Here is a 23,256-nt window from a genome sequence, read left to right as displayed (position 1 = left end):
ATACAAAAATGTTACTACAAATGCTAATACAACAATCAGTAAAGATAAAAGAAACTATTAAACATGAGAAATGAAAAAAAAAATTAAAATAAACTAAATGAAGGCGATCATTCAAACTATCAATATTTCACATAGGCCAAAAAACAAACCTAAATATTTTTTGGAATTACTTTCAAAAAAGATTATTCTTTTTAAACCTAAACTACACCATAAGCAACATTTAACATCAAAGATATAAACAAAATGTGAAAAATAAGAAAAAACCAATGAAGGTGATGATTCAAAATTACTACCCAATATTTTACATTGTGAAGTAAAAGGGTATTTTACAGACCAGAAAAAGAAAAAGAAAAAAAAAGAGATGAACTATTATGAGATGATTAAAGTGGAAACGGAGATTAAAATATAAAAAAACAACCTAAAATATTTTTTTGAAAATTAATTTCCAAAAAAATAATTCTTTTATTTTTTAGGTCCAAACACTCCAAATCCTTTCACCAAGAAAACTCACAAACTTTCTCACAGAGCCCCTTTCACCTCCACCGGTTTCCTCTTCATCACCGCCGCCTCCATGATTGCCGGAAGTTTCCTCCACCGGGTCAGATTGACCAGACCCGGACACGGACACATTTTTGTTGAAAGATAACTCAGTTGATGACTTTTTCAGCTCAACAGAAGACCCAACATCACCATTAGATGACCCCTTTTTGTTCAAAGATGACCCACTTTGCTTCAAAGATGACCCATTTTTGTTTCTTCTTTCCTTTTTGCTCTTTTCCTTTTTGTTCTGCAACCCATCTTCATAAGCATCAAGAATTTCATGAATAAGTTGTCGATTTGGTGAAGAATCCCATTTTACCCAATAACTCATATAGCAGCTGAAACAGTAACAGTTAAACGAACTCAAATGGTCAGCACCGCCTCCAACGCCGCCGTGAACACCGCCGTGTACGGCGGCGGAAAAACCTTTCGAACCACTACCACCACCGGAGTTTTCAGAACCTGAGTTGGGTGTTGCTGACTTATGGTGGGTATTCCTCCGATTACCGGAAAAGTCGCCGGAAAGTTCGCCGGCGACGGGGATTGAAGTTGCAGGAGGTGGGTTTGTGGTGTTAGACTTGTGGGTAGTTCTCCGATTGCCGGAAACTTCACCGGCAGAGCAAGAAATGAGATAAGCTAAGACTTCTTTCTCTTCTTGAGATAAAGCTGCAGCAAGAGTGAGAATAGCAACTGGTAAAAATGAAAGATGGTCAGAAATTAAAGGAGGAGATGGATGAACTGTGCCTTTTCTATAAAGTTTCTTCATAGTTTTTTTGATAATGGAAAGAAAAAATGGAGGATATTTTTTTTTGAGAGTTTTGAAGGTGGGGTAGTTAGGTAGGGTGGGTGGTGTAGAGAAGAAGAGAAGAGATAATGAGGGTTTGTGGCTTGTGGGGACTTTGAAGAGTTTTTGGTAAGAGAAAATAGAGCATGGAAATTGATGACATTTTTTTGGAGGCTTAGTAAAATATATATATTTTATTTTATATTACTTGACTCATATTAACGTTATATACTTCTTAGTGCTTTATTTAATAATATATTTTATTCAATTAGTTATTATAATGCTACAATTATTGTTTTATCGTACCGTAGTTATTTAGTACTAATGATAGTACAAAGAAAAAAATAATTTAATTTGTTAAAATTAACAAATAAAATAAAATATATGTTTTTGATATAAGGGTTGTGTAAAATGAAACAACAAAAATAGTAATATCCACATATCAATAAATCAATTCATCTATTTAATTCAATAATTAACGTTAAAAATAATTAAGAATCTAAATAGAAGAAAGTCAATAACAACAACATATCTAGTAAAATCATATAAAGTATAATCTAATGAGGATAGAGTGTATGCAAACCTTACTTCTATTTCGCAAAGATTAGAGAGATTGTTTTTGAAATTTATATAGAATGAAATTTTGACCCCTTTTCATTATAAATTTATCAACTAACTTCTAATTTTGTTCAATTTATTCGTCTTATTTTTTTTAGTTTGTTTTAAAAAGAATATCTCTTTTCTAATATAACAATTCTGTAATTTTAATATTTTACGTAACATATTTAAAATATTAATCTTAAAGATGAATACATATATATTTTAGATTTAAGACCATAATATTTTTTTATATTTTTTTTGTTAAATTTTGTAAATAATTAATAAAAACATATTAATTAAAAAAGAGAGAGTAACATATTATTTAAGGTATATAGCCACTTATGTTTGAGATCAAGATATAATTAGGTAATGTTTTTTACTATAAAAAAGAGTATTATTTTTTTTTAGGGGTGGGGTGTTCAGTGTATTTTATAAGAGTTTAGGGCATCAATTTTAAAGAATTTTGATTGGTTATTTGGTTAATTTTGATTGGTCAATAGTTGGGTGCTATGGGTTGGACCCTACTTGTTACAGAATCTAATGATCAAATCTTCTTTTCAGAATTTAACCTCTCTTTTCTCTCACTTCCCAATGAAGGGATCCATTTATTGGGGAAAAAAATCTAAGAGCTAAATTGTAGAACAAAAAGATATGTTGCATCAAATCTTAGATCATAAATTTTGAAATTGAAATTTAACTATTTAAATTTTTAAAATTATAATTTTTAAAAATTTAAGTTTTTTTTTTGAATATGTATTTTATTTGAATTTATTTTAACATTTTGTAAGTAGATGTCTAAAAAATCTAAAGACGGATTCAATATTATGACCAAACAGATATTTAAAGATAAATTCTATGACAGAATGCTAGCTTAAGAAATGATATATTCAATGAAAAATTGGTAAAAGAATTATTTGGATCGAATGTTTATACAACAATAACAACATTTTCAGTGTGATTTTACAAATGAAGTTGGGAGAGAAGCAACGTGTACACATACCTTACTTTTTCGGGTAAAGTAGAAAAATTATTTTCAAAATATTTTTGGATCATATTGGATGTTTATATCTAAATATGTGTCTTTCATAATGGACGTTTAGTCATTCACTATTTTTTTTAACCCTTCGTAGGAGCTTCCATTCTTTTGCTCTGTTGATGACTCAAACTCATAATAATCAGGTTGGAAGCGAGGGGTATTTAGCATCCAAACAACTCCGTGTCGTCAAGTCAGTCATTCACCACTTAACCATGATTAAGTCATATATATATATATATTCACCTTAAGTTTTAATTATTAAGATAAACATATTTGGTAGCATATAAACATAAATAATTACGAGAAAATTTTGTAAGAACTTATCTACTCCAATTTCTATACTTAATTTAGGAATGGAAAAATTGTTTATTGAGGCAAAGGGATTAAACTAGATAGGATATTGGACCACATAGTTAAAGTATCTACAAAATATTGTACCACTTTATCAATATATGATAATTGTTGTGTCATTATAGTAAGGGAGGAAGGAGAACCTTGGTTATTTTAGTAAACAATACATTGTTTTTGTGGCAAATTCTAAAGCTTTTGGATGTACTATGAATAATTTGAGTTATTACTTATGTAATTTTGGAAGAATTTTGTTGATAGGATTTAATCAGTAAGAGAATACAAGAGTGAAATTATTTTTAAGTTCAAAGAACGTCTCCAACTAATCAGAAATATCGAATTTAATTTCTAAACTTAAAAATTTAATTTCCGTAACTTAAATTTTTTTATGATAATAATAACTTTTCACATGTAATAAATTTATTTGACTTTTTTATAATTAAGAGGTGAGATATATCATCCATTCCATTATACTCAATAGTGAAGCAATGATTTTCTATTTTTCATGTTCGGTGCCAAATCCACTATCTATTCACATACAATCATAGGTCATAATTAGTAATTATGGTAGCTAAAAACTTAATATTATACTATCATTTTTCAAAATATAGTTTGACACATATTTGACTTCTCTATTTTTTACTCCCTCCATTCTGGTTAAGGTGTACCTTTCGAATTTCGAGATTTAAACAAATTTATTTTTTATTATAATTTTTTTTATATGTATATTTTTAAATATTTTAAACTAACAATTATTGTGACTTATGCAACTTACATAACTACTAGAGGAGTCTTGGAACAAGAATAATTAACGACGTTAACAAGGGGAGTCTTGAAACTAGAATAAATCTGTCTCCGTGTAATCTATGATTCATGGGTTCAAGTCGTGAAATCAATATCAGAGTAGGTAACCTACATTCCTGCGTAAATGCAAGAAGCTTAATGCAGCAGGATGCCAACGGATAGAAGTTAAAACTCAAAAATCCCAACTATAATCCAACAATTTTATTATTTTTTTTGGAAAAATTTCACAGCTATTTGTCCAATATTTCATAACTACTATAGTGGTTAATTGAGTCGCGAAAATACAGTAGAATATAGACCAACTCTTAACTACATATTTGTAGTAATATAAAGCAAGCTCACCACACAAACAATTAAGCAACAGCTTTTGAGAATTCAGGAGGAGTTTGATAGTATGAATTTTGATTAGAATATCGTGTGGATCTTTAAGAATTGCTCTGAAGACGAGTCTTGATCCACGATTCCAAGTTCTTCAACTCCTCGTTGTTTATCGAATGAGCAAGGCGAGGGTAAGCCTAATGAATATGGTAGACAACAATGGATTATTGGTGATACGTTCGTGAAAAACAAACAAACTAAAGATGAACAATCTGAGAGCCATGTGTGGGATTACCTTGAATTCGCAAGTCATACCAGCTCGTTCCAGGAAAGGTGGCCCTGCTTGTCCGGCTTCAAATAGTACAGTTGTATCAGCCATACCATGAGACCACAGAATAGGGGTCTGTTCGAAAGAGTTTTCATGTTAGACACTATAAGGAATTAAAACTAATCAAGAAACACAAAAACAAGCGGTAAGAGGAGCATGTCCCAATTCAAATCCTACCATAGACAAAAGCCTGAACTTTAAGTGGAGAATGATAAAGGGGAAGACAAATTATCCACCGAGTTTCGAATTACATGCCAGATAGCCCTCGGGTATTTCTTAGTTAGTAGAAAATAACTTTTGGAAATTACGATACCACCACCATACAATTTTTTTTTTTACAAACGTGGTGTTTAGGCCAGCTTCAGGCACCTCGACTAGTTCCACGAGGTATCTACTACCTCCCACCAATACAGATACCAGATAACTATGTCCACCAAACTTAAACAAATGGAAAGAAATCACCTAAAATATTTGCTCCTGGTGCGCACAATAATATATTTTCACACAACAAAAATGAGGAATTCGTTCAGTCGTGCTGTATCATAGTGTTCATATATACATCCTAAGTAGTGAAACAGTTAGCAGATCAAGGATCATACTCCCTTTGTCCCAATTCAAGTGTCTTACATTGACTGCGCACGGAGTTTAAATTGGGACGGCGGGAGTAATAAGAAAGTTTTAATTGTTTGTATACACTTAAGATTCCGTCACAGCAACCCCTTTAAGGAAAAGAACAACATACGCAAACTTCAAAAATAAATTTTAGAAAACTATAGAAGTCGGTATCAGGCAATTACCTTTTTAGCTTCAGGAGTTTGTTGCTCTAATATAGAAGAATTAAATGGGACCCATCCGCTAAACACGGCACCTCCTCCTAGAGTCTTGGGGTACAGAAGAACACTTGCTAACGTCAAAGCACCTACGAAATTAAGATTTTTAAGTATAATTCGAGAGTTCCCTGGATTTAATAGCAATAAACAAACTTGCCACAGAGAGAGCAAGAGAGACCTCCTTGACTAAATCCGCATACAAAAACATTATTAGGATTAGTGCCAGCTTCGATCTCTTTATCGATCATTGCATGAACATTCTTAACCGCTTTGAGCAAACCTCTCTCGTCTTTTGGCGAACTCTGGTACAAGGTATTAAACATTAAGTTATATGGAGGCAATATCAATAAGCGTAAGTACAACTGTGTCTTTGTTTCTGAAATTCTTGGACAACATAAACATAGAATTTTGATGGAGGTAAAATAGACTATTTCTGGCATATATCAGAATATTCAATGACAAGCTGGTGTCACATATGACTATGAGATATCTTATTGTTAAATTGCCTATACGTAAAATGGAAATTTTTTTCCATATAGTAAAGTTCTATCTAGGATTTCTAAGTTTCAGCACTGCCGATAATGCAGCTGGGCAAGATTACATGGAGAAATTGAGAAAAGAAAGGGTGAAAAGAAGTATGAGGAATGAGTGAGCAGTGTTATCAAAATCAAAAAAACACAAAAGAGTCTGTCTGTTGGGGAGTTAAGTGCTAAGAAAATAAAGCATTGGGCTTTAATTGGAAAACAGCCCAAAGAGAGAAAAAATATAAACATATATTCTTAGTCCAAGACTAATAATTAAAAACATGAATAACAAATACATGAACAAAGAAATTGAATTTTCTTTACGATAAAGTGAAATATCAATTGTTTAGTGTTTGCCTCTTCAGAAGAGGCTTCTCATTGGCAAGGAAAAGTATGTTTCAGAACATTAAGTGAGGCGAAGCGCTCAACACATTTTGGGCCTTGCTTCAGGGCTTAAGTGCGCCTTTGACAACTGGGAATGAAAGGGGTGAAAGAGAAGAACTTACATCTGACACAGGTATTTCATGAATGTCAAACCATGATGGCATGACAGAACCATCTGCAGTAAAGTAAGACAGAAAAGAGTTTAGATTTTAGATATTATCACCACTAATAGAGTGAAAAATTTGTCAATGCTACCAATGGTGGAGCCACATGCAGTGAAGGGGAATTGAGTCTCCTTCACTGGGAAATAAAAAGAAAGGTCTGGTGAAAAAGAAATCAAGACTGGAATTATGGTACTTCAGTAACCAAGATGGCGTTAAAAATCTTGTGTTCTTCTTAAGAACTCCCTTCCACCATTCTTAGATACATCATAAACTTCATGGAGAACGATCTTTTCAAAAATATTATTGACATTGTTGTCAATTGCACCTAAATCACTGCCAAGCTAATCTTGTCCTTAAGAAGCTGTAATTAACACTTCATATGTAATTTTGCACTAATCACACTGAATATCCTATTGTTTCTTCACGATATCTGCAATATGTCCAGAACGAGAATAAGGATATCCTTCACAGGAAGAATTGCTTAGCTTTATCAATTTGTCTTTGTTGTTGAATAAGTTTCATTATACAGAAGGCTATTTTTAACAGAATTTTGGAAGTTTTGAGCATCCATCTAAGTCATTTTTTAAGTGCTAAAGCTTCTCATCTTTGCCTATTAAAGATGGTTCACTAACGAGAGAAATTACACTCGAAAGGCTAAATCCCTATCCACATGGATAACTTTCCCCTTTAAGCCATCAACATCCTCCCCCTTTCTACCAAATTGAATGAAAAAGCAAAGGAAATGAAAGAACTAATCTAGGTTTCCCAGAACTCATTGGGTTGATTTCCCAGAATCAACATACTATTTGAGGAAAAATAAAAGTACATCATTTGCTAGGTTTCATTTTACATTAAATATAAACAACAACAACAACAACATACCCAGTGAAGTCCCACTAGTGAGGTCTGGGAAGGGTAAAGTGTACGCAAATCTTACCACTAACTTATGGAGGTAGACATGTTGTTTCCGAAAGACCCTCGGCTCAAATGTATCAGCTCCAAGCGAGACGAAACAATAGATATGGCATAGCGTTTAAAACGAAGAGTAAAGTAAATACTACACCACACAAACAATAATAGTAGCAAAATAATGTGGTAATCGAACAACAACACAACCATAAGGGCCCGACTAGTCCTATGGCCAACCTAAAACATTCTTATCCTACTAGCCTTCTACCCTAATACGCGACCTCCACACCTATCTATCTAAGGTCATGTCCTAGGTGATATGAAGCAGCGTCATATCCAGTCTAATCACCTCCCTCCATACTTTTTAGGTCTACCCTTACCCCTCCGCATAACCCCTACAACCAACCGCTCGCACCTCCTAACTGGGACATGGACACATATCCTCTATACATGCCCAAACTATCTCAATCTCGTTACTCTCATCTTGTCTGCCACAGGGGTCACTCCCACCTTCTCCCGAATAACCTCATTTTTAATCTTGTCACTTCTAGTATGGCCACACATCCATCTTAACATCCTCATCTCCGCAATATGTATCTTCTGAACATGTGAGTTTTTGACTGGCAGCAATCCATCCCATATAACAGCGCCGGTCTAACCACCGTTCTGTATAACTTACCTTTAAGTTGAGGTGGTACCTTGTTATCACACAGCACTCCAAAGGCAAGCCTCCATTTCATCTATGCCGCCCCAATACGATGTGTGACATCATCATCGATGTCCCCACTACTTTGGATGACGGAACCAAGATATTTAAAGCTATTCCTCTTGTCCTTTTCTTAAGTATTATTTGGGATCCTCACTACGAAATAATTCTCCAAAAATGTTGCTGCACCCTTGTCGGATTCTCCAACAAGACTGAAACAGAAGCTACACATAATTTGAAAAAACACTAGTATACCCAATTTCTCTATCTCCCAATACTGCAAATTCTCTTATAAGGACCCGACATATATAACAACACCATTCACACCTCGAGATGAGCAACATTTCTTATTCAGTCTGCCATAGCATGTGGACCTAGTCTACATTGTAAGCCATCTCATCCACTAGACACTGAAACCAACCACAATAAAAGTAACAACTACGCCTCAATCCCTACAAACCCCATCAACGGGTAGGCCAAAATGAAATCTTTACGCAATTACGTTATACTATTTGACCCTAAAACAACAATTTCACCAGAACCAATAGAAACAATTACAATACACATCCTGCAACACTAAACAAAATTCAAGACTCTTGTACGATAGATATTACTATTGCACAATCTACAAGACTAAACCAAATTCAAGACTCTTGTGCAATAAAAACAACTACACCTTAATCCCTACAAACCCCATCAAGGGGTAAGCCAAAATGAAGTCTTTATGCAATTCTATTATACCATTTGACCTAAAACAACCATTCCAGCGGAAACAATTACAATATACAACCTCAACTATAAACCAAATTCAAGACTCGTATAATAGATATTACATGTCAGTTACCGATCCAATCAAAGGGTAGTCAAGAATGAAATCTTTATCCAATTCCAATATTCCATTTGGCCAAAAAATGATATTTCCATGGTGATCAACACAGAACCAATAGCAACAAATACAATACACAATCAGTAACATACAGACTCCATCAATGGGTAGGCCAAAAATGGAACCTTGATGAAATTAAGAAATACCATTTGACCCAAAAAATGTCAATTCCACATGATCACACCAGAACCAAAAGAAACAGAAACAACCGACAACCGGCGGTAACATACAAACCCCATCAAAAGGGTAGGCCAAAAATGGAATCTTTATGAAATTAAGAAAATACCATTTCACCCAAAAATGCCAATTCCACAGTGATCACACCAGAACCAAAAGAGACAAAAGCAACCCACCACCTGTAAAAACAGTATAACTACATGAATTAGACTAACTTACAGTTGCAGGTAATTGGATTGGAAGGAGCAGAAGGGGAGGACCATTTTGTGTTCTGGAACTGAGGAGAAGTGAAGAATGTCTTGATAGGTTCATTTGCAGGGCCAGAATCACCCAACCAGTAACATACAAAACCCACCAAGGGGCAGGCCAAATATTGATTCTTTATGCAATTCCAATATGCCATTTGGCCACAAAAAACCATTTCCATGGTGATCACACAGAACCAATAGAGCAATACTACACACAACCAGTAACATACAAACTCTACCAATGGGTAGGCCAAAATGGAATCTTTATGCATTAAGAAAATACCATTTGACCCAAAAATGCCGATTCCACACTGATCACACCAGAACCAAAAGAAACAGAAACAACCCACAACCAGTAACATATAAACCCAATCAAGGGGTAGGCCAAAAATGGAATCTTTATGCAATCCCAATTTAACATTTGGCCCCAAAATGCCAATTCCTCAGTGATCACACCAGAATCAAAAGAAAAAGAAACATCCCACAACACGTAATAACACTACAAATACATTAATTATACTGACTTACGGTTGCAGGTAACTGGATTGGAAGGAGCAGAAGGGAAGGACCATTTTGTGTTCTTGAACTGAGGTGAAGTGAACAATGCCTTGATGGGTTCATTCGCAGGACCAGAATCACCCAACCCATGTAGCCAAACAATGAAACTTCTAGCCATGGCCTCAGAATTTTTGGGGGGAGATGGGTTTGTTGGCTCAAAAAGTAGCACAAAGAAAATGGTGAAACCAAAAGTGATCAGGAGAACTAGAAAGGGTTTTAGTAATGGAACCAATTTCATCTTTGGTCTTCCAAAGGCCTACTGACCATTCTTTATTTTTGAAAATAGGTTATTTTAAAAAGAATGAATTTTTATTTTTTCTACTTAACTCATAACTTGTACTCGGTATTTCTCTTAAAACATCTAAATCAACAAGTCAAGATTAACACTTATAAGAAATATATTTCAAGTTCACATGATATAGCTATGTTTTTGGAGTATAATATGACGTAATTTGAAAGGTAAATTTATATGGGTCTAGGTCAAAATGAATAATACGTATATGAATTTAGATCATGATAAATATTATAGATGTTTTTTTTTTTCTGGATACAATGGTGGAGCAAACCTCATGGAGGACTTGAGTCACCAAGGAGATATATGTGATATTCCTAATCAGGTAAAGCTAACAAGCTTCTAAATTAGTAAACTTTAAAAAGTGAGATGCATATGATATTTTAGGTAAATCTCAAATCGAAATGAGAAATAAAAGTTAAAAGCTTTATAAAAAATAACTATCGTTCACATGATAGCATGAACGATAATTTATGCTCTTATTTTGCTTCTATTCTTTAATTTTAATCCTCTCAAAAACAAAAATACCGACAAGATATGTTTTGATATGACTGTTAAATGATAAAAGGTATAAGTTCAATTGTTAAATACTAAAAAGTTAAAGATCAATCAATTCAAAAGGTAAGAAGTTAAGATTAGCCTACTAAAATAATAAAAATTAAAGATCAACTCATTTAAAGAGTAAAACGTACGATCTCTTCTTTTATTTTTCATCTCACACATATCTTTAATCATTTATTGGATATTTACAATCTTCCCTTTCCATAGAAACCAAATAACTTTATCCATCAACAAATTTTAAAAAAATGGCTAATATTTTTTTCCCAACCTTTTTTTTTGAGCAATTTGTCTTTTTACTTATTTTTTGAACTAAATTCTTAGAGATTGTTTTTCCAGCTTAATCTTGTATATAAAATTTCTCGTTTGTTAATATCTTGTCTCGATAGAATATTTTTTATTCAAACATTTTTTTCTCTAACAACTATCAAATCAAATTATTTTTATACATCTAGGATGAAATAAAAGTGACATTCAAATTTTATAGCTAAACATATAATAGCAATATATTTCCAAAAAGTTTTCACCAAACACCCTTATAATAATAATATAAATTCCCTATAGTATAAATTCACCCTTTTCAGACCCCACGACGTGGGATTTCACTGGATTATTATTGCCTATAGTATAGATTCACCAAACAACACTTAAGGCCCATTTGGATTGACTTATAAATTACTTATAAATTATTTTTAATTTTTTTGAGTGTTTGATTGACCAACTTAAAGTTATTTTGTTCTTAAAATAAGCCCCAATAAATAATTGAGTTTGTTTTGGTGAACTTATTTTAAGCGACTTATAAATTGAAAATAGCTTATAAGTCAAAAATCAACTAAGGAGAAATGACAAAAATAGTTCCTTATATTTGAATATGTTTAAAATAGCCATTTAAATATATTCTCGATCAATTTTAGTTTTTTAAATTTTATGGAGTATGTGTATTTTTGATATCCGTTAATATTTAACAAACTTTGGCTATTATTTAATAAAAAATGTTTAAAACTCACATTCCAATATTTATCTTCTATAATTTCTTTTTGCTATTATCTTTTTTGGTATTTCTTTTAAAATATTTTCAAATAGTTCTTGTTAAATGTAACGACCAGAGGTTAAATATTTGATGGGGATGAAAACTGCTCATTTTAGTAAGCATAAAGAATCAGAGTTGATTAATAGTATAGTTAGGGGACTATTTGTAAACTTATTCTAAACATAAGAGACTAGTTTTGTCATTTTCTCATAGTAATAATACGACAGAGATTAATTTTTTTTTCCATCATAATATACAAAGGATTATACAGAGAATCTTTAGCACTTTCATGGCGACTTCAAAGCTCCAGGCTCTATGGAATCATCCTGCTGGCCCCAAGACCAGTTAGTTTTTTTTTTTTTGTTGCTATTTTTCTGTTATTTTTTTTTTTTGCATTTATTGAACAGAATTTTAATTTTTTTTTACTTAGATTTAGATCTACTTTTTAACCTTTTTGAAATGGAAATCTATCATCGGATTCAATGAGAAAATCCAATATTGTTTCTGGGTATGTTTTACTTTTATTTGTGTATTTTTTAATTATTTTTTTTGTATATTTTGGTGTTTGATGATTTATTTATTTGGAGAGATTGAACGAGAATTGGAAAGAAAAGAAAAAGATTAGATTTTTAGGTGCTATTTTATTGTGTATGGTTGTTAGATTGTCATTTGTTGAATGATATAGCACATCAAAGTTGATATAAATTGTCCCAATAATGGGGTTGTAATTTACAGATCTGTAAATTGAGATGCTAAAAATTAGGGGAAAAGGCAAAGGTTGAGGGACTTGTATCTTAGGTCACATCTTCGAGCGCACCCAAGGATGTGCCCTAGTGGTCACTGGTCAATGAAACAGTTGGTAATTTCTTCCGGTCTGTTCTACCCTTGGTGGACATGTGACAGGTATCTCGGGTAATTATTTGAGGTGTGCGTAGGTTGGTCTGGACACCACAGGTATCAAAAAAAGAAAGAAAAGGTCACAGGTTCGAGCTCTGCGCCAAGTGAACTAACTAACTAAGATATTCAAGTGGAGAAGGGTGGAGGATCATCCCTGAGTTTTGAAGGTTGCGGTTGGCCCAAAAGGTCGGCTCCAGATGGATTTCTTGGTCATTAAAGAAAAAGTTTGTTTGAAGCTGAACAATCTATTCACATATTCTGCTTCAGCAAAGTCTATGATTCACATCTTCAAGTGACTTTTGATGCTATTATAGTTAACATAATAAATATAATGTATTTTTCACACTTATGTTATGTTTTACTGTTTTTATGGAGTCCTTGTAAATTGGTTAAGATTTGTATGTCATTACAGGGATACATGTGAAAATGTCAAGTTTTAGAGAACTCTTTATGATAAATTATTTAGTATTGGAATATTATTCAAAAAATAATAAAATTATTTAGTATTGGAATGAAATGAGCTCGAATAGAGTGAAATGTTTATAGAACATTTATATGATTAATGTCAGCTAGTTTGGGATTGAGGTGTAGATGTGTAGCTTATTGATTGATAATGTAATGTATTTGTTGCTGCACATCAATGGTATTGACAGATTCGCAGTTTGACAAAAAAATTCGTCAATTCTCTTATTTGTGATTCCATTGTAATGTATGGATGTTTTTCTACGATGACTGGGAGGTTCGGAATCATTTAAATGGTTGGCTCAAATTGCTATTGTTCGTTGAGCTTTCCTATAGCCACTGCACCGTGTGTACAAACATACTTTTTTCTTGTTATTTTGCGGTTTCAGGTTGGTACATTTTACTTATCATTTTCTTTTTTCACCGATTCTTTCACTCGTTGTGTTCTTGTAGTTCATTTCTGGGCACCAACCTTCAAGTGGGGCATCAGTATTGCAAATATTGCAGACTTCGCTAAACCTCCAGAAAAGATTTCATATCCTCAGCAAATAGGTATTTCTTACGTCTCTCACTCTCTCTTGATCTATCATGAATCCAGAAATATATGTAAATAAGCATAATTGGTCATTGCTGTCAAGCTTAAACTTTCTATGATATAGTATCTTCCATTTGTTAGATCAACTAGGCTTTTCTGTTTGGTTTTAATTATAAGATAAGTTGCTTCGGTTATTGCAGCGGTTACAGCAACTGGAATTATATGGTCTCGCTATAGCTTGGTAATTACTCCGGTAAGTTCATTATTACTCTGAATCTCAGCAGAAGTTTATCTTTTTATGGTGTGAGAGTATGATTGACAGGCAAATAAATCCACTCTACTTTGTATTCAGCTGTTTGGTTTTAGGATATGATTAGTAGACTAAAGTATATCCTTTTCTCATGCAGTCTAGTTTTTTTTATCGTGTAAAATCTTTATTCACCAGACCTAACACTTTATCTTACAACAACAATATATCCAGTGTAATCCTACAAGTAGGTTTTGGGGAGTATAGGATGTACACAGACCTTCCCCTACCCTTTGTGGGATGTGAAAACTGTTTCTAATAGACCCTTGACTCAAAAGAAAAGTAGCACTTTACCTTACGGAGGAAATAAATAAATAATAGTACAACACTTGTAGGGTGTCATCACTAATGACGTTCGATGGAACTCTCGACAATGGTTGAAATTTTTTCTTAATACGTTCTGATGGATTGTTTTCATTCAAGTAACTTTTAGTAGATCATATTTCAGCAAATTAGGTAGCGAATATAGCTTCAAGAAAAGGTGAAGATGTTCGAAGTAAGGACGAGGACTGGGAAAGGGATAAGAATAGAGAATTGCACAACGGAGGGTTTGAATAATACATGTATTATTGAAATATCAATTGCTTAGGCCTTAGTGCTGCCCCTCTTCAAGAAACTCTCATTGGCAATGTGAAGTATATCGTAGAGCCTTGATGATGTCACGGAAGTGCACATTGAGAGTATCCTTGAGATTGTTCTCATATATCTAGAAATGCTTAACTATAACTTGTTAGGCTTCATGAGTAGCCCCCAGATCCTTGCTCTTGTGGTAAGAGTGCAACCCATGATGTGTGGATTAGGGGCAGACCCATTATCCCCGAGTTTCGAACCTGTGCACGCCACTGACCCTCAGGAAATTCTCGGTTATATCTAAAACAAAAGAAGAAAAACTTTCTTTGAGTATTTGCAGTGAACAAATGGCAAAACAGATAAAATAGAATCAAAACAAGCTGTGGGGCATGAGTCTACTTTATATTCCCCAGTTTGTAGTATGACTTTGAAGTTTGAAGCCACTTTGATGCAAGATTTCCTTTACTTTAAACTCTTTTCTCTACTAGCTTCTTGGTTTATGGCATCATTTTCTGTTTATGTTGTAATCCATAATTCTGAATTGCAGAAAAACTGGAATCTCTTTAGCGTAAATGTGGCAATGGCTGGAACAGGCATATACCAGCTTTCACGAAAAATCCGGTGAGTCATTTCATGAAAAGGGAATCCCATGATAAAATATCAGATATTCTTATAGTTTGTTTTTTTGTTATCGTTTTTCTTGATTCAATGGACATTTTTGTTGCAGCTATACTAAATTTTTTATGTTTTTTTTTCTGGATTCAGGAATGATTATTTCAACGAGGAGCAACAACCTGAGCTAGCTAAAGAATGATGATGAAAATTGTGATTAGTCAGGATCATCTAATTCGTGAGATTTGAATGTTTTTCTATTCACTTTGATGTTTTAGCTCTAAACTCTATACTTCTTGTGATACTTATCACTGTTAATTTGGCGATTTGATAAGTGATTCAGTAAATAATCACAAGTGATTCCATTTGTCTCAAATCACTAAACCTATCCGAATAATTTCCCTTTTGCAAATCTGTAAGTTCTCCTATCTGAATTTGAATAGGTTTACTAAACCTAAGTTGAGTTGGATTTGTTTGTATTATATAAGACACAGGAGAGGAGAGGAAGAAGAACATCATTAATTCCTACTTAGGTTTACCTACTTAATCCTTCAATTTAAACTTTTTATAGAAGATGATCTTTGGCATAAACAACGTGATAACCCATCACTACTCATATATAAACCTGAATATCATCATACTTATACCCTATCATTTGATGTCAAACTATCCCCTTCTCAATACACGTCACACCACGTTTTTTCCTGTATCCTTGAAGAACATTTTGCTGAAAGGGCTGATAATGTCATCAAACCAATGATAATTCGTATAAATAAACTTATCGAAGATGAGATGAACAAGCGTGGTGATGGTATTAATTGTCAATACTTGGAGATGTTTGTTGATATGAATGTAAAGTTGGAATATATTTGGGATGTAAGGTTACCATAAGAACCGCCGCCTTTGAACGGAGAGATAGAGATAGATAAGGATGGTACCTGCTAGTAAGACAACAATAATGGAGATTGATGATGATCAATGTTTGAAGGATGTTGACTGTGTCATCTGTCTTCAACAACTGGAGGTTGAGGGTGAAGGAAACATCGTCTGCATGCCTTGCTCACATATGTTTCATCGACATTGCATTACAACCTGGTTAGACAAGAGCCATTATTGCCCTATTTGCCGCTATGACATGCCAACATCATGAAACTCGTTAAGAGCTTGTTTTCGATACACTAGCCCTGAAAATCATTTTGAATTAGACTCCTAGGCCCTAGCTTCATGTTTTCGGGAGCTTTAGTGCACCGGGCTGCCCATATCTTATTTTGATTGTCTAAAACTTTCATGGAGATTGCATTGTAATTTGGTTCGTTAATTGTCTGTAACTCTTTCATTAATTCCATAAAGGAAAACAAAGCACTTAACATGATAATAGCATCTCTTTGATGCAGGGTATATATAACTTTTCAAATAAAATTAAACTGTACCTGAATCTACATGTAAAAAGATAGTAAGCAAACTTGACGATATATAATCTCCGGCAAGAGCGCAACGTGTGACGTATGGATTAGGAGCAACAACCTGTGATTTGTCAGGACCATCGAATTCCTGTTGTTACTACTTATGTCTTCATAAATATTGTGTTTTAGCTTTCCTTGAGCCAAGTGTCTATTGGAAGCAAACTCTCTACCTGTCAAGGTAGGGGTAAGCTTTATGTACATTCTACCCTCCCAAAAGGCAACATTTTTGCTCCCAAAGACATGAATATGCATATGTTTGCAAATGGGAGTTTAAGAAATCAAACGATGTTAAATTTCATTGAACCAAGTCCAATATCAGTGTTTCAATACAATGCCGGTGTAAAAAAATAATATGAACTCAGTCAATAGGAACACCTTTTTTTGTGAGTCTGCATTCTAGTATAATGGTTTTACATTACAGTTACTTTAAGGTCATGGTAAATTAAGGACTAATGCAGTTAAAACGCTCGACTGATCCGGGCAGCATTTACAGTAGAGCCACTATTACCCGGTGCTACTGGGAGTTCACTCTGTCCAATTTACTGTCTTCTGTCTGAATGGTTTTCGAGTCCGCATCATTTTCCTCATGACCCGTGAATCCCAAAGACAAGTCCAATGTGCTTTCATTTAAATCTTGTCTTTCTGGAGGTTTATCCTCTGGTTCCTGAAGTGTAAAAAAACAATTAGAAGAAGCTCATGCACATTATACTCGCAATGTTAAAAACACAGCACCAGGAACAAACAAAACAGAACAAAGAAAGTATACTATTGTTCTCATTTTCGAAGAAAAAAAGACGCGAAAGGAGAATACAGCAATCGAAAAATTAATTAGTGTTACTTGAAACAGAATCCTCCATCCCTGATCCCCTCCAATCAACTATAATATCTCTCTTTTAGGCCCCTCTATTTTTGTCTCTATTTCCCCCTCCATCCTGCAACATTTCTTTCTCTTTACCCGATAGACCAGGAGCTTCCAGTGAAGGGTAAGAGAAGCACCATATTAGTGTTCTTTGAAGCAACTTACAATTCCAGACAGCATCACGAGTTTTTGAAAGGGACAATAGAAAACCCCAAGTAAACATTGATCCTACCTCCATCTCTTATTTGGCCCCAAAATCATTATTAGTTCAAGAAACTTGACGGACGAATCCATTTTCTACTGGAATATAGGAGGCTTCCATTATTCTCTTAGTGAATTTGATTCTTTTGTGATTAAATAAACCAATTAACACATCCGTTCCTATCCATAGAAGGATATAGTTCTTTTCGACAGCTTTTTCTGAAGTAGTCTAAGATCAACCAAAAACTTGATAACACAGAAAGACTAGAACATGCTCAAAGAATGGAGATAGGAAATATGTCAACACAAATTGAACAGAACCCGAGTTACATAAACACACAAAAATATTAAGCCGCATGAAGTCCATTGTTTGATTCAAAGTTGAGAAAAAACTAGAAACAAATGATTAAGCCATTATTTCATGTGTTCCCCCAAAATCACATTTAAACAGCTTCATACTAGTTGTTTTGTATAACTAGTCAAGAACACAAAAAAACAGATCCAAATGGTACAATAGTCAATTATGTGCCTGTTCTTTTTTCCTTTAGCATTTTCCCTATCATAGTTCTTCACCTAATTGGGAGAGTGGAAGGTTTTAAAGTACCTGATTTTCTTCCATCGCCACATCATTGATGTCAGGTTTTTCATCACAATTCTTGGTAGACAAGGCTGGTTTAGATTGAGACGCCCACCTTTCGGTCCGGGGCTGCAGTTTTCTCTTTCTGTCGGAAAATGAATCATCAGCTTGAAATGTTGGCTCCCCGGTATTTGCATCAGCCTCCATTGGTTTAGCTTCCTCCTCATCCTGGTCTGATGTCTCGTTCTTTTGATTTTCAAGCAGAGCGATCTATCTCAACCATTTTAAAAATGAAAATTGTTATCACTTCTTTTTTTGATAGGGATTAATGAAAATATGAAATTATTATCAATTGGCAAAACTCAGAAGTATTTCCATACTGATGTACTAGAAGCAACCCTGACTGAGGGAGAATATACAAAAAAATCATTTTGGCACAAGTACAACAACAACACCAATCTGCTAAAGGTAAATAAGGTATTAGGTGTGATAAGTGATGAGAGTAGTATCTACCCTTATCAATGACGAGTGATGATTACTAACACGGAAAGGAAAATATTCAAATTCTAAACAAAAAGAAAGATCAGGTAAGCTTTTTGATAAGAAATTGACAAGCCCTATGCTCTTAATTAGCTGTTGTGACTTAATTTGGCATTACCTCCTTACATCCACCAGACATAAGAGAAGGTTTATGATAACTGAAGGAGAACTGTTGAAAACTAAGTGTTCTCCTTTGATTGCACAAATCCGCAGCATATCTTGGAGGTACAAAATAAGGGACCAGTAAGAAGCAACTACAGTGGCTCATATTATAATGGCTTCACCTAGCTACTAGAGGAAATCTACAAGTTAAATCATCTCTTCAGCTTTCAAACAACCAACAAAAAGCACATAAGCGCACATATACACAGATAGGGGTGGTGATTGGGCGGGTTGGGTCAAGTTTGAACGGGTCATAATGAGTTAAGACAACAATTGGGTCAAGACCCAATCCAACCCAACCCAAATTAGTTTGGGTCAAAATGGGTTATATAACGGGTCAAGACGCAACCCAACCCAATTTTTACTAAGCTTAATTGTTTTATTTATTCTTTTAAACTATTTTAGTACCTAATAATTTTTTTTTAATTATAACTATATATAACATATCAAATTGAAAAGAAAAGTTTATTAAAAATATTTTAGCAAGATTTCTCATGAGCCAATTTGGGTTACATATCAATCCAATTTTTTATGGGTTGAGCTAATGAATGGGCGGGTCAATAACCAACCCAAACTTAAATGGGTTGGGTTGAGTTGGGCGGGTTGGGTTGATTTTGCCACCCTTACACACAGAACAGAATCAGTAATTAAAGGATCAATCTTCGTACACACTCTCGGTCTCTCTCTCCAGTACGACGCTCACTCTGACCAAAATATATTTGTGAAATCTTATGTTGTTAACTTTCTTATCCGCTCTGATGTATAGCTAGTCTCTGCATTGACGGGCAAAAACAAGAAGCAACATAAAAGAACAAATTATGGAGGTCCAGGAGTACTTCTACTGCTTGCGCCATGTTTGATGGACAAGAGGTATATGGGCAACTGAGAACGGACAAGACCAAAAGATTGAGTCTTACATACTTGATTGATAATAAGATGAGAGACAAGAAAGAAGATGCTTCCAGTGGAAATGAAAAGATAACTAAAATTTCTGTCAACAGAAAATTACTTCTTTATCTGGTAGGTAGCAAAACCACTATTCAAATATGATATACTGATCAACAAGAAATATATCCAGCACCAGAACAAACTTTCAGATCAAAAACTTGCAGCCTATGAAGTACAACAGTTATATAGTTCTTACACCTCATAGAGTTGGTAACTTCTACATTTTTTTCTCTGTCCACATCTTGCCAACCTAAATCACTTAGCAAATTCCCAAATCTCACAATTTAAAACCAAAAATTAGCTTTTGTGTTTAATCAAAAGCAATATATAACAGCCCCATTGCCATGCCATTTGATGTCAAATCTACATGAAACATGACAAATCCGTCGACCTTACTCACAATTAAACCAATTTCTCCACGTCTTTCCAAAAACGCAAACAGTAATATCAATACATTATTTTCAAATCCCTGTCCTGTCTCAATAAGGTTTTAAGAAATATTACACTGAAAATGTCAGATTGGTTGTAGAAGGCTATTTACCTTGTTTTCTAAGTTCAGTACCTTGCTTTTGAGTAACTAAACTGTGTAAACAACACATACCCAGTGTAATTCCACAAGTAGTGTCGAGGGAGGGTAGAGTATATGCAAACCTTCCCTCTACCTCATAGAGATAGAGAGGTTGTTCCGACAGATCCTCAACTTAAAATAAACATTTCCAAGCAATTTCAAAAAGAGAATACAGAAATGAGGACACTAACAACAATGAAATAATGTGAAATGGAGTGCAGTGCATACATAAAACATAAGGGAAAGAACAGTACTCGCAACAAAATAATGCAACAATCGAAGCACAAAAAAACAAAGGTGATAACCGAAATCAAAGAACAAGAAACTATCAATGATGTCAACTAATCTAACTTTGGTGAATTTGATGTCCAATATGGATTAGTTTCACTTCTAAAAATCATGATAAACATAATGAGATTCTCGCTTGAGTTTGCACTCCCACATGATTTGCGGGTAAAGGATTTGTTCAGATCAGGGGAGGATCTAGGGGTCCGGGAGGGTGTTCACTGGAACCCCTCGCAAAGATATTACACAGTATATATAAGGTATTTTTAATTATCTTTTTATGTATATAGATTTTAAACCTCCTAAACATAAGATTCAAGGTTGACTTAGTGGTTGAGGGGTTTCAAAATTCACTTGAGGTTCTAAGTTCAAATATCAAACACTACATTTTTTTTTTTGAATCTCCTAATTGAAAATCCTGAATCCGCAAACCTTGAGCCAAATAGTTCTCTCACACCTAATTAATTTCCCTTAATAGAATGGCATTATATTTAATTTTAAACAATAAGAAAAAGTAAACCAGATACAGTTGATTGTTTAAATAGCTCAACATTGAAATACACTATAGTACACAGATGATCTATAATAAGCTAAGAAATTAATTAAAAATAATTAATTTATTACCGGAATATACTTGAATTTACGTTTGGGAGGTTCCTCGATCGGAACGACGTCGTCTTTATCGGAGATTTTGGAATCGTCATCCTTATCGGCGCTACTGTTACTGTTGTTGTTATTTTGGCTGGCAGTAATCGGAGTCCACTTCAAAAACACGAGATGAGAGACATTACTGCCGTTAACACCGCCGTTAACGGCGGTTGATTGATGATTGTTTTTGCCGGAGCTGACATGAACCCATTTCTTCTTCCATCTCCGAACCGGACCAGTGAATACAGTGGTCGGGCCGTACCTAGTTGATGAACGGCCGAATCTGGCACCTACTCCTTCCATTCACGGCGGCGGAGTACTCTTTTCCGATGACGGAATATTTAATTTATTTTTATTTTTTTGATCTCTGGGTATTTATAGCTTCGCTTTCTGAGTGATCAAGTGTGTGAAGGTCTATGATAAGGAGTTTAGGAGTTATCTGGACCGTTGATTAATGTTTATTTTTAGTATTTTTATAGTGTAGTTTGAAGACTTTAATTGTATTATCAAATATATATTTGAATAATTTTATGCTCGGTTAAGAGAATCGAATCCACTAATTAAATGGATACGAAAGAAAGAAGATTTAATAAGAAAATCAAATCTACTTTTTCGGAAAGTATCGTAAATATACTTTGAAGATTCAATTTATTTAGTCAATTTCAATTTTATAAATGATTCGTAATTTTATATGAGTAATTAAATTACTATAATCTTTAGGATTTTCTTGATAATGTTTTTAGAATTATAATGTAATAATATTCTTAAAATTGATCAATGGAATTGAATAGTTTGAGTAAATAATCCCTTGGGTATAACTAGCACGTGAGTAGCATTTTACTTGTTAATGAGTTTTCTCCCAAGTGTAGTTTTATTTCATTTATAATTAATAATTATTTACTTTTAAAAATCATCTTGAACTCTTTTTTGCTAGTTTTCGTCACAACTTTTTTCAAAAATTCGAGAAAATAAGTAGTTTAGAATCTATGTAATCGATACCATACATATGTTAGATAAACGATTAGATTTAAATAAACTATTATAATAAATAATATGTCATTAACATAATTGCACACTTATGTAATCTTTGTCGAGACTCAAGATATAAAAATATTCAATGGAATTGATGAATTATACTTACTTCTCAATAAAAATGTGGGACAAAATAAGGGCTTGTGATACCTGCTACCTTATTTATTTATTTTTCCTTTGAGAATAGTGTGAACGGAGAGAAGAGAACTAAGTCCTTATACAGAGTCACACACTTACTTGAATAGTATAGAAAATTGAAAAATAAATACTCATATAAATTCTCTTATTTCCTCTATTTCTATCGTGTCTCTAATATATATATCTTTCAAATCAAGCTTTCGATGTCTACTTTAACTTGTTGGAAGATGTAATATAAATTATTTTTCTATACTTAAAATCAAGTTAATTTTTTTTTAGAAGAAGAGATATCTTAATCCGGAGGAGGTTGAATAGAAATTCATTTAGTTCAAGATGGTTTTTTATAGTTATTAGTTGTAAATGAAATAAAACAATATATGAACTTTTAAAATAATCAACGTTTATAATTTAGAGGTAAATGAGTTAAA

At 33.6% G+C, this 23,256-nt stretch overlaps 4 protein-coding genes and 1 pseudogene across 5 annotated transcripts; 2 read left to right on the top strand and 3 right to left on the bottom strand.

Annotated features, from left to right (window-relative positions):
* Positions 1–271: 271 nt before the first annotated feature.
* Positions 272–1,487, bottom strand: LOC129896196 (uncharacterized). Its single transcript, XM_055972051.1, has one exon. It carries the CDS (start codon positions 1,304–1,306, stop codon positions 470–472), a length of 837 nt encoding a protein of 278 aa, XP_055828026.1. The 5' UTR covers positions 1,307–1,487; the 3' UTR covers positions 272–469.
* A 2,802-nt stretch (positions 1,488–4,289) lies between these two features.
* On the bottom strand, positions 4,290–10,432 carry LOC129896185 (probable carboxylesterase SOBER1-like). Of its 2 annotated transcripts, none has more exons than XM_055972037.1 (6): positions 10,115–10,432; positions 6,619–6,671; positions 5,767–5,890; positions 5,556–5,677; positions 4,726–4,833; positions 4,290–4,627 (listed from the first exon to the last, which is right to left on the bottom strand). In XM_055972037.1, exons 1-6 carry the CDS (start codon positions 10,380–10,382, stop codon positions 4,538–4,540), a joined length of 765 nt encoding a protein of 254 aa, XP_055828012.1. In that variant the 5' UTR covers positions 10,383–10,432; the 3' UTR covers positions 4,290–4,537. The 2 variants fall into 2 exon arrangements, with proteins under 2 accessions (XP_055828012.1, XP_055828004.1); XM_055972029.1 differs by lacking the exon at positions 10,115–10,432 and adding an exon at positions 9,558–9,780.
* A 1,797-nt stretch (positions 10,433–12,229) lies between these two features.
* On the top strand, positions 12,230–15,783 carry LOC129896177 (mitochondrial pyruvate carrier 4). The gene is made up of 5 exons (XM_055972018.1): positions 12,230–12,368; positions 13,837–13,935; positions 14,119–14,171; positions 15,343–15,416; positions 15,561–15,783. The coding sequence occupies exons 1-5, from the start codon at positions 12,314–12,316 to the stop codon at positions 15,607–15,609; spliced, it is 330 nt and encodes a 109-aa protein (XP_055827993.1). The 5' UTR covers positions 12,230–12,313; the 3' UTR covers positions 15,610–15,783.
* Positions 15,784–15,929: 146 nt separating this feature from the next.
* LOC129884911 (uncharacterized) lies at positions 15,930–16,621 on the top strand (annotated as a pseudogene).
* A 518-nt stretch (positions 16,622–17,139) lies between these two features.
* LOC129896167 (uncharacterized) lies at positions 17,140–22,011 on the bottom strand. The gene is made up of 3 exons (XM_055972007.1): positions 21,635–22,011; positions 18,535–18,777; positions 17,140–17,534 (listed from the first exon to the last, which is right to left on the bottom strand). Exons 1-3 carry the CDS (start codon positions 21,959–21,961, stop codon positions 17,385–17,387), a joined length of 720 nt encoding a protein of 239 aa, XP_055827982.1. The 5' UTR covers positions 21,962–22,011; the 3' UTR covers positions 17,140–17,384.
* Between the last annotated feature and the right edge of the window lie 1,245 nt (positions 22,012–23,256).

This window comes from Solanum dulcamara, chromosome 1 (genome assembly GCF_947179165.1).
Source record: "Solanum dulcamara chromosome 1, daSolDulc1.2, whole genome shotgun sequence".
NCBI classification, from domain to species: domain Eukaryota; kingdom Viridiplantae; phylum Streptophyta; class Magnoliopsida; order Solanales; family Solanaceae; genus Solanum; species Solanum dulcamara.
The sequence above is the reverse complement of the archived record's forward strand: the minus strand, read 5'-3'. Positions and strand labels throughout refer to the sequence as shown.

What these genes read in the sequence shown, in the direction of transcription:
- LOC129896196 (XM_055972051.1), bottom strand. Translation starts at nt 1,306, where the DNA reads ATGAAGAAACTTTATAGAAAAGGCACAGTTCATCCATCTCCTCCTTTA.
- LOC129896185 (XM_055972037.1), bottom strand. Translation starts at nt 10,382, where the DNA reads ATGAAATTGGTTCCATTACTAAAACCCTTTCTAGTTCTCCTGATCACT. An exon ending in ATGAAATACCTGTGTCAGAT is followed by an intron (nt 5,891 to 6,618) that starts GTAAGTTCTTCT and finishes ACCTTGTACCAG; the next exon opens with AGTTCGCCAAAAGACGAGAG. An exon ending in ATGCGGATTTAGTCAAGGAG is followed by an intron (nt 5,678 to 5,766) that starts GTCTCTCTTGCT and finishes TTAATTTCGTAG; the next exon opens with GTGCTTTGACGTTAGCAAGT.
- LOC129896177 (XM_055972018.1), top strand. Translation starts at nt 12,314, where the DNA reads ATGGCGACTTCAAAGCTCCAGGCTCTATGGAATCATCCTGCTGGCCCC. An exon ending in TCCTGCTGGCCCCAAGACCA is followed by an intron (nt 12,369 to 13,836) that starts GTTAGTTTTTTT and finishes GTGTTCTTGTAG; the next exon opens with TTCATTTCTGGGCACCAACC. An exon ending in ATAGCTTGGTAATTACTCCG is followed by an intron (nt 14,172 to 15,342) that starts GTAAGTTCATTA and finishes TCTGAATTGCAG; the next exon opens with AAAAACTGGAATCTCTTTAG.
- LOC129896167 (XM_055972007.1), bottom strand. Translation starts at nt 21,961, where the DNA reads ATGGAAGGAGTAGGTGCCAGATTCGGCCGTTCATCAACTAGGTACGGC. An exon ending in GTAAATTCAAGTATATTCCG is followed by an intron (nt 18,778 to 21,634) that starts GTAATAAATTAA and finishes TGGTTGAGATAG; the next exon opens with ATCGCTCTGCTTGAAAATCA. An exon ending in TGGCGATGGAAGAAAATCAG is followed by an intron (nt 17,535 to 18,534) that starts GTACTTTAAAAC and finishes TTTACACTTCAG; the next exon opens with GAACCAGAGGATAAACCTCC.